At 44.3% G+C, this 16,650-nt stretch overlaps 1 protein-coding gene across 2 annotated transcripts; it reads left to right on the top strand.

Moving 5' to 3' along the window:
- The first annotated feature begins 1,135 nt into the window (after positions 1-1,135).
- On the top strand, positions 1,136-16,418 carry LOC125513070 (G-type lectin S-receptor-like serine/threonine-protein kinase SD2-5). Of its 2 annotated transcripts, none has more exons than XM_087529154.1 (3): positions 1,136-1,918; positions 3,792-3,855; positions 12,639-16,418. In XM_087529154.1, exon 3 carries the CDS (start codon positions 12,957-12,959, stop codon positions 15,390-15,392), a length of 2,436 nt encoding a protein of 811 aa, XP_087385280.1. In that variant the 5' UTR covers positions 1,136-1,918; positions 3,792-3,855; positions 12,639-12,956; the 3' UTR covers positions 15,393-16,418. The 2 variants fall into 2 exon arrangements, 1 of the variants encoding a protein (XP_087385280.1); XR_007285651.2 differs by lacking the exon at positions 12,639-16,418 and adding an exon at positions 4,170-4,633 and having other exon boundaries at positions 1,605-1,918.
- Positions 16,419-16,650: the final 232 nt, after the last annotated feature.

Below are 16,650 nucleotides of genomic sequence, written 5' to 3'. Positions count from 1 at the left end.
TTGTCAAATTTGACGACATGCAATTTTTCATCTGTGCTGTCAGGCGCAACAACATTATCTCCCTTCATTCATAAGAATGGCTACAGAACATGAAAGGAATGGTATATCCTACAAAATGGAGTCTGAATTAAACAAATGCGCCCAAGATGCTTTAATATTTAAGGCGTATCTGAAAAATGTTCAACCTGTGTTTGGAAAATGTTTAATATATATTTTAAAAAATTGACATGTAACTGAAAGAAGAAATAAAATAAGAAAACAAAAAATGAACAGAAAAAAGAAAAATAAATAAAATATTCCAACCTGATTTTAGTGAGCAAATTAAGATAGCAGCACTCTTCATATCTTGGTAGCATAAGAAGACAAGAGCTATGAACATCGTGAAATGGAAAATCTGCTCATTATCTACCACTCGTTTTGGTTCGTCTCAAGGTTTTGGATTCCGAATAGACGGATTTTCGGGGGGGGGGGGGGGGGGGGGGGGCGAGATTCTCGGTTACCACGGTTACCGAAAAATACCAAATATATTTCGGACGAAATTTATTATTGAAGTACATGGTTACCACCACGCCACAGCTAACTCTGGTTATACTCTTGAGATGTAGCTCTATACTACTATAGATTGGAGGTAAAAATTAAAAAAATTCGGGATTTTTTGCTCGGGATATGCCTTTCTCGTGGGGCGGCGAGAATCTCGGTAACCGCGCGGTAACCATTTTTCTCGGGCGGTACCCAAAACCATAGAGTTTCCTGTGTGAACTTGCTGGGAACTCTCCCAAGTCCCGAGTCAGTCAAAATGCAGAAAATGACATTGTTTTGTCTATTAACAATTTCAGATGCGATTTCCAGCTAGCACATTTATATCGCACGGCGGAAAACAAAAAGAGAATATACCAATAGTGGAGTGCAGCTAGCACATCCCATGTTTCCGTGTCCAACAGGGAAGAGCGGCAAACCACATGACCCGCCCACCGGGACTTTGTCGCCGTAGGCTCCACACTGTGTAGCTAGTTATCAGCGTGGGATGCACTGGGCCACTACAATGAAGCTTTTGCACTAGCCAGTCAGGCCGATCCATCACCGAAAACCCCAAGACACGTCTCCCAGTTGCCGGCGAGGCCATCTTTTTCCGGCGATCACATCTTCTCCATACATTACATCAACATTCAGTTGCCACTTGGATTCATTGCATGCAACTCGGACAGAGCAAAACAAACAGTGAGTAACTCATTGGGGAAGCTCAAGTTCTGGAGTATGACATTTCGGTTCGCTGTTCTGTTCTCTGCAGCCACGTACAAAAATTCAGTTAGGTTCAGAGTCGCACATTGCCACGGAAAGAAGTTCAAGGATAACCCACAGAAGCGGATCGGATGCATGGCATTGTCAATTATGCACTGCACTGCATCGCCATCCAATGTTGGAAAATAAGGTTAAATTATCCAACCCAAAACAAAATCACAGAAGCAGGCAGACTCCTGGACGCAGGCAGGTACATGCAAGATTTTGGTTTGGCCTCGACGCATTCAGCAGGTTCGGAGTTAATTCGCCATTGCTGTAGAGAGAAGTTCAAAGATACCCACGGCATGCATGCAGACACAAATTAAACTGAAGTTATGAAGAAGCTGCATCACAATAGCACGTCCTTTCCTGCCTAACAAGGATGAGCCGTGGGTGATAGACCACACAACGAGCCCGCGGAGACTTGTTGACTTGCACACACTAGTGCTACACGCCACAAACTACCATGGAAATCTTGGGTCAGTAGACTACAGCTAGCCAGGCAGTGACGCTTGAGAACCAGCCAGATCAATCCATCTCCAAAATCACAAAACACTCTTCCCGGAGACCCAGCGCTGCCGAGGCCACCTTTTCTCTTCTGGCGATCACATCTTCTCCATCGGCGGCTCAGTATCATCAGGTGCGACCTTCATCTTGTGTTCTACTCTGCTAGTTCTTCATCCCCAGTTTATGCTGGCTGCTTTATATCTCCTCTTTTTCCTAGTACTTACAACTGTGCGGCGCTGTTTCCAGAGGCGGATCTGGAGCTAATGTTACCCTGATGCACTACTTAACCATGACGTAAAATTTTCAAGTAACAATGCACTAATAAAGATGTGTTTCACAACTTGTAACATGAATTGCCAAATATAATAGATGTCAATTTATAAAAACAAAAGGCAATAGTCAAACTGCTTAATATAGTGCGACAAAATTACTTGAAAAGGATGTCATGGATACCTAATTGCGAATGTGATGGTGCCTTTCTCTTGAGAAGAAACTTGTTCATATCATCTGCACAATTAAAATTACAAATGAGAAATCAAAATTGTTAAGCCAATGAAGCATACCTAATTACAACTTAAAACAATAGCTGATGCCCCATGTTTTGCCAAAACACATACATTTATATATATTTCAATATAAGGTTTAACTTTCCAGCCCCAATTTAATACATACAATTGCTGCGACCTATAAAGGTATATGGAAAAAACAACACAAAAAAGGATACCGAGCAGAATTCGAATCAAGTAATGACAGTAATCTAAACAAAAAATTCAAAAACGTACTACTAATTAGCTAACAGAGGGGAAGAGAAATTCCAGCGTGCGCCGTGGCCATGACTCGTGAGGGAGGTGTGGTCACGTCGGCGCTGCAGCCTGCACCATCAATAGTTGATCAGCAGCCTGCGGCCTGCCGGTTGCCGCCCACCCATCAGGAACGGATCGATTCGTTCGATCGATCGCCGCCGCTGCGCATCGATTTGCTCGCCTCGCTTGCTCGGGACAGAGTACAGGAGACGAGGAGACGGATCGAGATCTCTTTTTTAAGTGCAGAAAAATGTGGGATTGGGAAGATGGATCGCGAGTTTGTTACAGACTTACAGGAGATTAGGAGAAGGGAGATGGGTCGATTCATCTAACGCTAATCGCGTGTGCCGATGTGCGTGTGAAGGATCGAGCATGTACGTGGGTAGTGGGCTGTTGGAAGCGAAGCCACGAGCCTCCCGCAGCCGCGCGGGCTGGTTTCATCAGACCTGTGGCACATTTGCTGGGCCACCCTGTTGCCTTGGGCCAAATGACTGTTAGTTAGCACTAAAAAATTTCTTGGACCCTGTAGCTTGTGCCACAGGGTTGGCCCATTGGGCTCCGCCCCTTCTCTCTACGGCTCAGCCCTTGAACTATTACACTATTACATGGCCAAACCTTCGATGGTGTGGATCAACAACGCCCCCTCCTACTACTATGATTTACCTGTAGTGGACCCAATTGTCACCTGCTTTTTACAACAAGCAGCTTACCCCCCACCCCCCCCACCCCCAGGGGCGGACCCAGGAAAATAATTGAGAGGGGGCAAAAATATATGGCCATATTCATAAACCAACAAGGCAAAAACATCCATGTAAACTAAAAATGCATATATAATCTCTTTATTATCCACATGGTAACCAAGTTCATTGAAAAGTGAAAGGAAACTCACCATTTGTCAATATAAAAATATCCTGTTATGAAGTTGCAAAAGAGCACATCGACACATTGTTCTAACACTGTAATCTGCAACCTGCAACAACAACGAAAAACATGATCAAAATTGAGGGGAAGTGCAAATGTTGAAAAAGGCTGGTATTAAAAAGGCAAGAGCTTTAGGAAGAGCATTACCTTCTGTTTCATCCCACAACGTTCTTTCACCGCATGAAAACATTCAACTATCACTTCATTTGGAATTTTTTGTTAACCGCATGTTCTTTCACCGCAATTCTTTTTCATTAAATCTTCACTAATTTTGTTACGTAGAGCATTCTTCACAATCTTCATAGCTGAGAAGCATCTCTCAATGGTTGCAGCTGCAACAGGCAAAGTAAGTGTTATAATCCTTTTCCTTTTAGATGGATCCCTATGAAGCTTGTCCTGATCAACTAGTTCAGGCATCGTGGAAGTTGTTGATTTCTTGAAAAACCTCTCCATTAGCTGTCCTGTAATATATTAAGTGCCAAAATTCAAACATCAATAGAAAAAAATGTTTGAACTGATCTAATCACACAAATTGATAAATTATACACATGAGTTAACAAGACTAAGATGGTTTTTAACATAGAAGCAAAGTAATAACAAGTTTGAAGAAAAATGTTCTAGGGATTTACCTTGATGTCAACTGAAGTTAGGGAATTGCAGAACTGGAGAGATGAGAAATGAGATCACCGTCGCCGTCGCCGTGCCGGTGTGCCGCCGCCCGCCGGCCAGGAAAACGAGCAGCAAGGGACGGACTATGGGGAGTCGACGATTCACGATTGCCGGCGGCGCTGCAGCGAGCCGGTGACTGCGCTGCGGTTTTAGATTGAGGCGACAGGCGGGGGCTTTCGTTCCAGTCCCGTGCGGGGCTGATGCGTCCGTGTTTTTTCTTAGGTTTTTTTTTTTGAGAAATGTGTTTTTTCTTAGGTTGTGTATAAAAGGCAGGGTTCAGATTTACGACGCTACGGGCTATGGCCTTTTACTGGGCTGTTTTTTGTCTTAGGTTGTGTATACGTGTGTAGGCAGGGAAAAACCTATGTGATGCTCTCTGCGTCAAAGTGTCGACCAGACGCACAGGGCCGCGATTGATTGGGCCGGACCATCTACATATCTGGCAGTTCTGGTTTTGGGAACGTTCCAGAAGATTCCTAGCTGGTTTTCTAGGTTTTGGGATCCTTTCAGAAGAATCCTGAACCGTTTTCTTTTCCTTTTTTTCTGTTTATTTTCTAATTTTTCTGTTTCTCTTTCTGTTTTTCTCTTTCTTTTTCCTTTTTGTTTTTCCTGATTCCTTTTCCTTTTCTTCTTTTTTGTTTCTTTTAGTTGTATAATTTCAAAATTGTTCCAAATATTCATCTTTTGTTTTCGTTTCCAATTTTCTTTCAGTATTTTCAAAATTGTTCGAAGCTTTAAAAAAATTTCGTGTAATACAAATGTTTTTTTTAATTTTAGAAAAATGATTTCCTTCTCAAAAAAATCGCTTAAAAATCATAAGATTTCGAATTGTATGAGATTCAAATTTTTTTATGTATTTGAAAAGATGTACCCATTTTCAAGTTTACTCACCAATTTAAAAAATGTTTGCATTTTCAAAAAATGTTCCGGAATTGTTTTTTCTCGCATTTTACAAAAAATGTTTGAAGTTATCGAAAAATGTTTCTATTTTCAATATTTTGTTCACATATACATAAAAGCTTCGGGATTTTCAAATTGTTCTCAGGTTCAAAATTTTGTTCTTCTTTCAAAAGTTGTACCTGTTTTCAAAATATGTTCATCAGTTTAAAAAATGTTTGCACTTTCCAAAAATGTGTCGGCATTTGAAAATTTGTTCACGTTTTACCAAAATGTTTGCATTTTCAATTTTTTTTGTTCACGTATACAAAAAAATCTTCATGATTTTCAAATTGTTCTCAAATTCAAAATTTTGTTCTGCATTCTAAAAGCTCTACCTGTTTTCAATTTTTTTCACCAATTTAAAAAATGTTTGTGTTTTCAAATCATTTTCTCCAATTTGGAAAATTATTCATGATTTATGAAAAAATGTTCGGTAAATTTATAAAATGTTTGCGTCATAGAAAATTGTTAGGATTTTCAAAAGATCTACAATTTTTTTAAGTTTTTGTACAAATTCATAAAATCTTCAGTAATTTAAAATTTATTCACAGTTTCGAAAGATGCTTGGAAATTTTATATTTTGTTCGCGTTTATCAAAAAGTATTCTTAATTTCAAAAAATTGTTTACAGTTTTCTAGTAATGCTCAATTTACGCCGTTGTTTTTAGGTCATTGCCGTGGAGCCAAATATTTACAACGAAGGCTCAGTGGCTGTCTTGGCTATTAAGATGCGTGCACACACGGCAGGTCTGCAGTTCGAATTGCAGCTCTGGTAATGCAGTTTTACGTTTACGAATTTTTGCTGGCGCGAGTTTAATCTTAATGGGCCGGCCCTGTCGCGCGCATCCTGTGCGAAGGTACGTCTGTTTGACGCAGAATGCGTCAAATAGGTGCTCCCTGTAGGCAGGGTTCATATTTACGCCGCGGGCTGTGGCCTTTTACTGGGCTGTTTTTCTTATGATTGGGCTTTTACAATATCCAACAAATTAGGCTTAGTGGGGGCACTAATGAATCACGTACGCTCTTCTATGCGTTTTCCCTCACGTTAGGGTTTGTCGTCCTCTCGGCGGCGTTTCTCGTTGCGCGTTGAGATCTCCTCTTCCCGACCCCAACCTACCGTGATCCCGTGACTCGGATCGACCAAGGGGTGATCTTAGTATCGCTACCCGATCTTGGGCAGGGTTTCGACGGGCGGCTGGAGGATTAGGGTTAGGTCACAGCTCGGCGGAAAGTTCCATCGGGCTAGGGAACAAGACTATGGCATCCAAAGCTTCTGGTTCGAGGGATACGGAAGACCTGGAGGTGATGATGAAAGAGTGGGGCTCCCGGAGGAGGACCTCGATGACGTGGAAGTTGATCAGAAATCGCTACCGCCGGAGGCTATGCGGTGGATGGCGATAGCTCGAGTCAATATTGACAGACCATACAGCCAGTTCTGGTTCTATAAAAACATGCGCGCGGCGTGGGATCTCGCCCAGAAAGTCAATATTCGCCCTCTTGAGGAGAATCTGTACACCCTCCAGTTTTCTTGCCTGGGGGACTGGGAGCGCGTCATGGAGGAGGGACCGTGGGCGTTTCAGGGTGATGCGGTTGTTCTTGCCCCTTACGATGGATTCACCAAGCCGTCGACAATCAAGTTGGATCTCCTGGAAATTTGGGCACAGATTCATGACTTTCCAGATGGCTTTGCATCGCAGATCCCATCTCTCGCAGCTAAGATTGGGGAGTTAGTATATGCTGAACCGGCCTCGCATGACTTTGAGGGAAATTTCTTTAGGGTTCGTGTGAAGATCGATGTCAACAAGCCACTGAAGAACGCCGTCTCTCTCAAGGTTGGGGAAAGGAGGTTGATCTTCCGAGTCAAATACGAACGCCTCCCGAACTGGTGTGCTGTGTGTGGCCGACTTGGCCACATGTACAAGGAACACGGGGATGGAGTGCATCCTCCGTCAGCGTTAGTTTTCAAGAACCTGAAGGCGGACTGGTTCAGAGGTGCTGGTCCAGGCCCGGGAGCAGCTAGAGGCAGAAACAAGGCTGCACCAACTGGAAAAAGGAAGCAGCAAGAATGTGCGAAGGAGGGAGTGGATGAGCAGATGATGGATGCGGCAAATAACAGGGAGCGAACCCAGGCTGCTGAGCCGCATGCTGCCACACTGTTGGCTCAGGGGACAAAAGGGACGGGAAGCAAGAGGAATACGTTGCTGGCTCTACCACCGCCGTCTCTTCCGGTGAGTCCACCACCCAAGCAAGATCCAAAGAGGCCCAAAACAGTTGACTCTAGTGAGAAGAACAACGCGGCGAGGAACAACAAGTTCAATGAAGCATTATCAGCGGACTCCCCGGAGGAGTACCGCCGGGCGCAATGAGTATCCTTAGTTGGAACTGTCGCGGTGCGGGCAAAGCTGCGACGGTTCGTGAGCTTCGCGAATTAGCGAGGAAATTTGCCCCTACCCTCTTATGTATTGTGGAAACTCAACTTGATAGAGTGAGGGTAGAAAGGTTAGCTAGCACTCTTGGTTTTGATAATGCTTTTCCTGTTAGTAGTCAGGGCCGCAGCGGTGGCCTGGGAATTTTTTGGAATAATTCAATAAAGGTGGAGATTTTAGGGTATTCTGTGTATCATATTGGTTGCTCGATAGAGGACCTCGGCTCAAGCCCATGGAGGGCCTCATGTTTTTACGGCGAGGCACAAACCAATCTAAGATACCGGACATGGGACACTTTGAAGGGGATTGCTACTTTGAGCAACCTCCCTTGGGTCTGTATAGGCAACTTCAATGAAGTGCTACGTCCGGAAGAACATGACGGGATTGGAGAGAGAAGTAATGCCCAGATCCAAGGGTTTCATGATGCGGTTGATATCTGCATGCTGATGGATTTGGGTTACATGGGCAATTTCTGGACCTTCGAGAAAAAAGTGACTGGAGGCAGTTACACCAAAGTAAGGCTGGACCGTGCTTTAGTATCTACGGAGTGGAATACTTTGTTCCCAGAGGCACACCTGAAACACTTGACGGCTGCTAGTTCAGACCACTGCCCAATTCTTCTGTTGTTACACGAGGAAGAAGTGCGGCCTCCAGCAAAACCTCCTTTTCGGTATGAGGTGATGTGGGAATCCCATGAGAGTTGGAAAGACACAATCACACAGAGTTGGGGTCAGAATCAGCCGGCGGCTACCATGCAACTCTTAAAGGAGAAGCTACAGGCTATATCAGGAAACCTTGGGAGATGGAACAAGGACACCTTTGGTTCGGAACGAAGAGAGATAAAAACACTCACGAGGGAGTTGGAGCGCCTTCGAAGCGATCCATTGAGGGTCGGCCCAACACATGCAGAGATTAAAATCAATGAAAAACTGGTAAAATGGTATCATCGGGAGGAATTAATGTGGAGGCAACGCTCCAGAATCGAGTGGCTAATAGCGGGTGACAAGAACACAAGATTCTTTCATTTGAGGGCTAGTATGAGGAGGAAAAAGAGCATGATCAAGGCGCTAGCAAATTCATTAGGAGCTATCATTGTTGACCCGGCCGAGCTAAAAGTGATGGTGGCAGATTTCTACAAAAAACTTTATACGTCCGAAGGGGTAACTGATGTTGATCGAGTCATCCAGCATGTACCAACAAGGGTTACTCAACAGATGTATGAGTCTCTTATGGCACCATATACTAAGGAAGAAGTGAAGACGGCTCTCTTCCAGATGTTCCCCACAAAGGCCCCGGGTCCAGATGGGTTTCCTGCACATTTTTATCAAAGGCACTGGGACTTATGTGGGGACGAGGTCACCAATGCCGTCCTCAGAATTGTGAGGGGGGAGGAAAGTGCAAAGTGTGTTAATGAAACAGTCCTTATGTTGATTCCAAAGGTGATAAATCCAACCTTCCTTACCCAATTTCGTCCCATTAGCTTATGTAATGTCATATACAAAATTGCCTCGAAAGTGGTTGCAAACAGGTTAAAGGAGTTTCTCCCGGAGACCATATCAGAGGAGCGGTCAGCTTTTGTTCCTGGCAGATTGATAACAGACAACATCATTTGTGCCTATGAGTGTCTTCACTTTATGAAGCGGATTAAAGCAAAATCCAACAGTTATTCTGCTCTGAAGCTAGACATGATGAAGGCTTATGACAGATTCGAGTGGCCTTATCTTCGAGCTATTATGTTAAAGTTGGGTTTTAGCCGGCAATGGGTAGATACAGTGATGAGCATGATCAGTTCAGTCTCCTTCTCTGTATAGTTCAATGGTGAGAAGCTTGAGAGTTTTAAACCATCTCGGGGTATACGACAGGGAGATCCGATCTCCCCCTATCTTTTCTTGATTGCAGCAGAGGGCCTTTCGTGCCTCCTAAAAACCAGTTCTCAATCGTCAGCACTCGGCGGGATCAAGGTGGCTCAAACAGCTCCGGTTGTAAACCATCTCCTGTTTGCGGATGATAGCCTGTTGCTCTTCAAGTCAAGTGTGGAGGGGGCAGTGGCAGTATCAAACTTGTTGGAAACGTACTCCAATGCCTCGGGGCAGCGAGTCAACTGTGAAAAATCTTCCATTTATTTCAGCAAGGACTGCCCTCAAGTATTAAGAGATAACATTAAAAACATTCTGAACATACAGGATGAATCGTTGAGTGAAAGGTACCTTGGGATGCCAACAGATGTGGGACATCAAAAATGGGCACATTCAAATATCTAAGAGATAGGGTATGGGAAAAGGTTAAGGGCTGGATGGAGAAACTCCTATCGTCTGCAGGCAAGGAGGTCTTGATTAAGGCAGTGGCACAAGCACTGCCGGTGTTTTCGATGACATGTTTTAGGCTGCCAAGGGGTTTATGTGAGAATATCATGGCCATTATTCGACAGTTTTGGTGGGGAAGTAAGGGTGGAAAAGAAAGCCGAGTTGGGTTGTGTGGGATGTCATGACAAGGCCAAAACATATGGGCGGACTCGGTTTCCGTGATATGGAGATTTTTAACTTGGCTCTACTGGCAAGACAGGCTTGGAGAGTAATGGAAAATCCTAACTCCCTTAGTGCTAGAATTCTGAAAGCGGTGTATTTCCCTAATGCTACACTGTTGGAGGCCGAACTAGGAGGAAGACCATCTCAGATTTGGCGGGCAATGTTAGATGGGAGAGATATGCTCAGACTGGGAATCATCCGGCGAATTGGGAATGGAAGGACAACTGAGATATGGCAACATAATTGGCTCCCAAGGCAGGGGATGATGCGACCTATCACTTCCTTGATGCAGAACCCTCCCAGATTTGTCTCGCAGCTTATCACACCGGCTACGCCCGCTTGGAACGAGCCTTTTGGTTCGGTCAGTCTTCTTGCCAATTGATGCAGAGGCAATTCTGCGTATCCCGTTATGCACAAGAAATATCAACACTAGTGCAGAATTGGGCAATAGCACCGGTTCGTAAGGCCTTTTAGTGCCGGTTCCGTAACCGGCACTAAAGTGTGGGCACTAAAGCCCCCCCTAGTACCGGTTCAGCACGAACCGGTGCTAAAGGGCAACCACGTGGCACGAGCCAGCTCCGGGGGCCGGGAGCCCTTTAGTACCGGTTGGTAACACCAACCGGTACTAAATGTTTGTGGGTTTTTGTTTTATTTTTTATTTTTCATTTAAATTTGTGTTATCAATTTAATTTAGGATTGTTTTACGTTATAATGAGTTGTTATACTTGATATGGATATGGATTTGGAATATATATATATATATCACTTAGCTAGCTAGGATCCATCCAGTTCAAACTAATTTGCGGTTTCTTTCATAAATGATATATATAATATTAATAACTCATCATCATCGTCATCATCACATATTAATAAATAAACTCTAGCTAGCTAAAAATCATCGTAGTCGTCATTAATTACCACTATTTAATCATCATAGTCATTACTGCTATCTAATCATCACCAACACTGGCTAGCTTAAAGAAGAAACATTTGCTTGTAACAGAAGCAAAAATATCATCGAGTTCAACATAATCATCACCAACATCGAAGTTCAGGACAATACGGATATGAAAGAGGACAAGTACTAAGAGCATGAACTAGCTAAATCACTCCTGCTGCTCCCTCTCAGGTAGAATAGCATAGAACATGTATAGCTCTCCTGATTCATCATACTGGAGCATGCAGATGAATCTGTCTTCTAATCTTGGGTTGCGCTTCTCCTTGCTGTCCCCTAGTACTTCTCTGCGATCGTTAACAATTTTGCTTCAATCTTTCACTATTAAGCATTCTTTGCTTTCAGAAATCCTGAATGCACTCATGTGCAATGTAGGAAATCTTGGTCGTAAGCTAACCATTGACATGCGATCTTTTGTCTCGATCCAGTGAGGCACAACTGTCATCGGAAGTCCCTATTGAAGAACATCATATAGTAATTAATATACTTAGCAATGAAAGTTTAACTTCAAAAATAATGTATGCAAAAGATGCACTAATTAAGGACAAATAGTAAAAATCTTACCATCTTTCGATTATAGATGTGACCGTAGTTCAATACGATCACCATTGGTTCCTAACGTAGGTCCGCCCCCCCCCTCTCTCTCTCTCTCTTCGTGTGTTCGTCACCTGATTCTCGCCAGCTCCGTGCATGCGGTAGCATGTACCATGGGTCGCAGCTCTGGTCACTGTTGGCGACGGTCGATGAGCTCCTAGTGTACCTTGCCTCAACCCTCAGTTGCCGGTTGCAGCAAACAAACTCGTCAGTCGTTGCAAAAAAAAATGGTGGTTCGAGCAAAAACTGCTCGCCGTCATTAATCCCAGCAAAAAATGGCTCGCCCTGATTCCAGAAAAATTACTCGCCGATTGTAGCTTACTGTTGTGCCGGTTGCAGCATCTCGGCTCGTGCTGGAAGCCTGGAACCGTCAGCCTCGAAATGTTGCTACGTGTTGCAGTTGCAGCCGACTGAGGTGAGAAATCTGCAACCACACGTCGCAGGTGCTGGGTCCGGGCAGCAAAAAAGCTGCAATCACAAGTCGTCGATGCTGGAACCGAATTGCAGGAAAGCTGCGACCGGAGGGGTGTTTTGTACCGACCGACGGGAAGTTTTGCTACAACCAGCCAACTGCAGCGTTGGTATTCTTGTAGTTCCAGCTCATGACGACCGTGGTCGTCATCTAGCCCCGTAAAGCTAGCAGTAGGCTGTGCCGTGTTGCCGATCGTGTTGGTGATACGGTCAGCCTCTCTGGCGGTACTTACCGCAGGAGGGGCGAGAGAGGGGAGGGTGGGGGTGCACCGCTCTCCTGAGAAGAGACCGGTGTGAGAGACGAAGAAGAAGGTGAGGTGGGGATGAATCTGAGAGGAGCGTGTGGACGGTGAAAAGGAAGAAGAGGTCGGAATCATTTACCTTTCCATTAGGACAAGACCAACCGCAATTAAGTCAGACAGTGAAAAAAAAAGAAGAATGGTTCAAGTAAACTGAGTTTGTCACACTGGTTTCGTGCGAAAGAAATTGCAGAAGATACATATGTACGTGCTGACATGAATTTTGTTGTTCAATGCTTCTGTGTTTAACAGGGATGAGCGGTGAACCACATGACCAGCCCACGGAAGCTCGCTTTCATCGCTGATCTACACTCCACCGTCCAGCTGCTAGCACCTAGCATGGGAATGCAAAGAGCACAACCAGTACAATGAACATATTCAACTAGTCAGACTAATCCATCTTTGAAAACCTCGGCAAGTCCATCGAGGCCATCATTTCTGGCCAAACATTTAGGTGCGAGTCCATCCTGCTTCCATTCCTCAAGCCCATCCTGAGTTTCTTGCTGCCTTCTCGGAAAGCAAAGAATGAACTGATTCTTCATGATTAATTGCAGTTTCCACTGAACCTTCATGGGTCTTGCCGTTCTCTTCTTCCTCGTGCTTGGGGCTGCAGCACCGTTGCTCTTGGCTGCGCAGCCCTTGTGTGCTACCATGGCCAAACCATCGACAGTTTGGATCAACAACAATGTTCTCTTTGACAGCTGCAGCAGCTACATGGCCAACGTCATCGTCCTACATTCACAAATTCACTCCGACCTTGCGCCTTACTTTGCCGCAGAGTTCCTTTGTTTCTCCTCCTCATGCGATGAGTTCCTCTTTGCGGTGACTGTTGACATTTCTGATCCGCGGATAGTCTGGTCTGCCAACTGGGATCACCCTGTTAGGGAGAATGCCACCCTAGTGTTTACCTTGGATGGAAACTTGGTCCTCCGTGACGCTGATGGTAGCCACGTCTGGTCGAGCAGCAGCTCGGGCCAGTCTGTAGCCGGCATGGTGATCACTGAGATTGGAAATTTGGTGTTGTTTGATCAGACAAATGCAACAGTGTGGCAGTCATTCGCTCATCCTACTGACACGATGGTCCTTGGGCAGTCACTTGTTGAAGGTATGAGGCTCACATCAAATATTTATGCAACAAATACGACTGGGAATAAGTTTTATTTGACTGTACGCCCAGATGGATTATATGCTTATATTGAGTCCACACCACCACAACTTTATTTTTCGTATACAATGATCCGAAACAAGACAAGCAATGATCCAACAAAGGTTACATTCCTGAATGGAAACATCAGCTTTTTTTGGCAGTCATTCTATCACGAAGCTGATAATTTTTCACTGCCAGTAGGCAACTCCAGTCAGTACATGAGATTAGAGTCGGATGGACATCTGAGGCTATATGCTCAGTCTGGTGACAGTTGGATGGTGTATGATGTACTGGAGTCCATGGGAATGGATGATTGTGCTTACCCAATAGCCTGTGGGGAGTACGGCATATGCAACGGAGGGCAATGCACGTGTCCAGTTGATAATAATTCAAGTTCAAACTACTTCAAGTTGGTGGATGAACGGGAGCCAAATCTGGGTTGCACACCAATAACTCCAATCTCTTGTTGGGAAATAAAACACCATCAGTTATTGACCATTCCTGACATTACTTACTTTGATGAAAACCCCACAGTTGTGAGTGCAACAAGCATTGAGGACTGTAAGCTAGATTGCTTGAAGAACTGCTCCTGCATGGCAGTTTTGTTCGGAGATAGCAAATGTATATGGCTGACAAAGGTCTTTTCCCTGCAATCAGTACAACGTGAAATTTTTGGCTACAACTCCTCTGCTTACCTCAAGGTGCAGCTTAGAGCCTCGATTTCTGCATCTACACCAAACAAACAAACATATACTTCAAACAAAAAAAAAGTGATGGTAGGCGCTACACTTGGAGCTATTACTACTCTTGCATTACTTGTCACTGTTTTCATTCTCTATCTACAAAGGAGGAAGTATGAAGAAAAAGACGACGAATTTGATTTTGATCAATTTCCTGGAATGCCGACAAGGTTTTCTCTCGAGGCATTGAGGGAATGCACAAATGGGTTCATTAAGAAGCTTGGAGAAGGTGGGTTTGGATCAGTTTTTGATGGGAAATTAGGTGAAGAAAGAGTTGCAGTGAAACGTTTGGAAGGTGCTAGACAAGGAAAGAAAGAATTCTTGGCAGAGGTCGAGACTATTGGCAGCATTGAGCACATAAATCTTGTCGGCCTAATTGGATTTTGTGCAGAGAAGTTTGAGAGGCTTCTAGTATATGAATATATGTCAAGAGGGTCGCTTGATAGGTGGATCTATTACCGCCATAACAATTCCCCTCTTGACTGGTGCACCCGATGTAGGATAATTCTGGATATTGCCAAGGGTCTGTGCTATCTTCATGACGAGTGCAAGCGAAAAATTGTTCATTTGGACATCAAGCCACAAAATATTCTCTTGGATGACAACTTCAACGCCAAAGTGGCTGATTTTGGACTATGTAAGTTAATAAATAGGGATCAAAGCAAGGTAGTGACTGTGATGAGAGGAACACCTGGATATCTGGCCCCTGAATGGTTGACATCACGGATCACTGAAAAAGTTGATGTATACAGCTTTGGAGTTGTTGTGATGGAAATAGTAAGTGGAAGAAAAAATATTGACCATTCTCGGCCCGAGGAGGAAATTCAGCTTATTAATCTACTGAGAGAAAAAGCTCAAAATAACCAATTGATTGATCTCATTGACAAGCATAGTGATGATGTGGTTTCTCACCAAGAAGAAGTGGTTAAAATGATGAAGCTAGCAATATGGTGCCTGCAAAATGACAGCATTGGAAGGCCTTCAATGTCAACAGTGATAAAGGTATTGGAAGGTGCGATGAGCGTAGAAACTTTTGATCCTAATTCAGTCATGTATGTTCCAGATAATATATCCACATATTCAGTTCCTCAAGCATCGGCATTATCTGGCCCAAGGTGAAAAACAGGGTAATGAGCAGAAGAAAGTCAAAGTATGTTCTTTGGCTTTGTATCCTATCATATTTGTACTACGGAAGTATGTTTGAAATGGCACCACAGGAAGTTTCCAGGCAATATATATGTTTGATTATTTGGTAAAGTTGTAAATCATGGTCTTGTACCTTTAAAGATGAAAACATGGCTCTCCTTAATGTAGAACTCCATGATTATTCGTCCTTCAGTAGGCATGTTTTGGTGTGAACAGACCATCAAACCTTGATCATGGAACACCTCCTGTTGCTACCCATATGATAGTACTTGGAAGTATAGCATGAACAAAAATTGTTGAGTTTGGTATTTTTCTTAGAATGGAAAGGACTGTTTGGTCAAGGCCATCAAGGTAAGAAAATTGTAGTAGCAGCTTATGCTGAAATAAACTTTACACTAACATAATAAGAAAGTTTCGTTCACAAGACAGTGTATAAAGTATGGTGTATTTCTATTCCTCCTTTTTTTGTTTCATGTAAGTGAAGCACGAGACCATTATTTTCTTGCAGCAAAATACATAAGAATGATGGCAAATAACTACTAATGCGGATGCATGTTCCCCCGCGTCGCCCCCCGCTCGGGCGACTCGGGGGCTCCCCGACCCTAGCCGCCGCCGGAACCCCGTTGAAGATTTTTAGAATCCTCAAAAACCTAACAGAAAAGAAGTTACGGGGCTTTCAAGATCTGGAGAAGCAAAAAAAATTTAAAAAAAATCAAACTCAGTAATGGCGCACCTGCCCATGGTGCGCCATTACTATCTTCCCGTCTTCAAAATTCAAACTATATCAAAAAAAAAAGTTAGTGCGCCATTACTATCTTCCCGCCTTCAAAATTCAAAAAAAAAAGTTAGTAATGGCGCACGTGCCCACGGTGCACCATTACTATGCCGTATATATGGCTGGGCGGGGTCCTCTCCTCCTTACCTCTTCATTTTTCTCCTCCACTCCACCTTTCCTCCACTCCATCTCCTCCTCTCCTCCACTCCATCTCCCCTCCTCTCCTCCACCATACTCCCCTCCTCCTCTCCGGCGACCTCCTCCTCCCTCCTTTCCTCCCCTCCCCTCACAGTTTCTCCTCCCTCCTCTCCGGTGAGCTCCTCCTCCCTCCTCTCCGGTGAGCTCTTCCTCCCTCCTCTCCTCCCCTCCCCTCAACGTTTCTCCTCCCTCCTCTCCGGTGAACTCCTCTCCGACGACCTCCTCCTCCTCTCCGGTGATGTAGGCGAGCTCCTCTCC

This window comes from Triticum urartu, chromosome 6A (assembly GCF_056163025.1).
Source record: "Triticum urartu cultivar PI428250 chromosome 6A, HENAU_Tu73, whole genome shotgun sequence".
Classification (NCBI taxonomy): Eukaryota; Viridiplantae; Streptophyta; class Magnoliopsida; order Poales; family Poaceae; genus Triticum; species Triticum urartu.
Note: the sequence above shows the minus strand (reverse complement) of the source record. Positions and strands in the feature narration are given on the sequence as shown.

What these genes read in the sequence shown, in the direction of transcription:
- LOC125513070 (XM_087529154.1), top strand. Translation starts at nt 12,957, where the DNA reads ATGGGTCTTGCCGTTCTCTTCTTCCTCGTGCTTGGGGCTGCAGCACCG.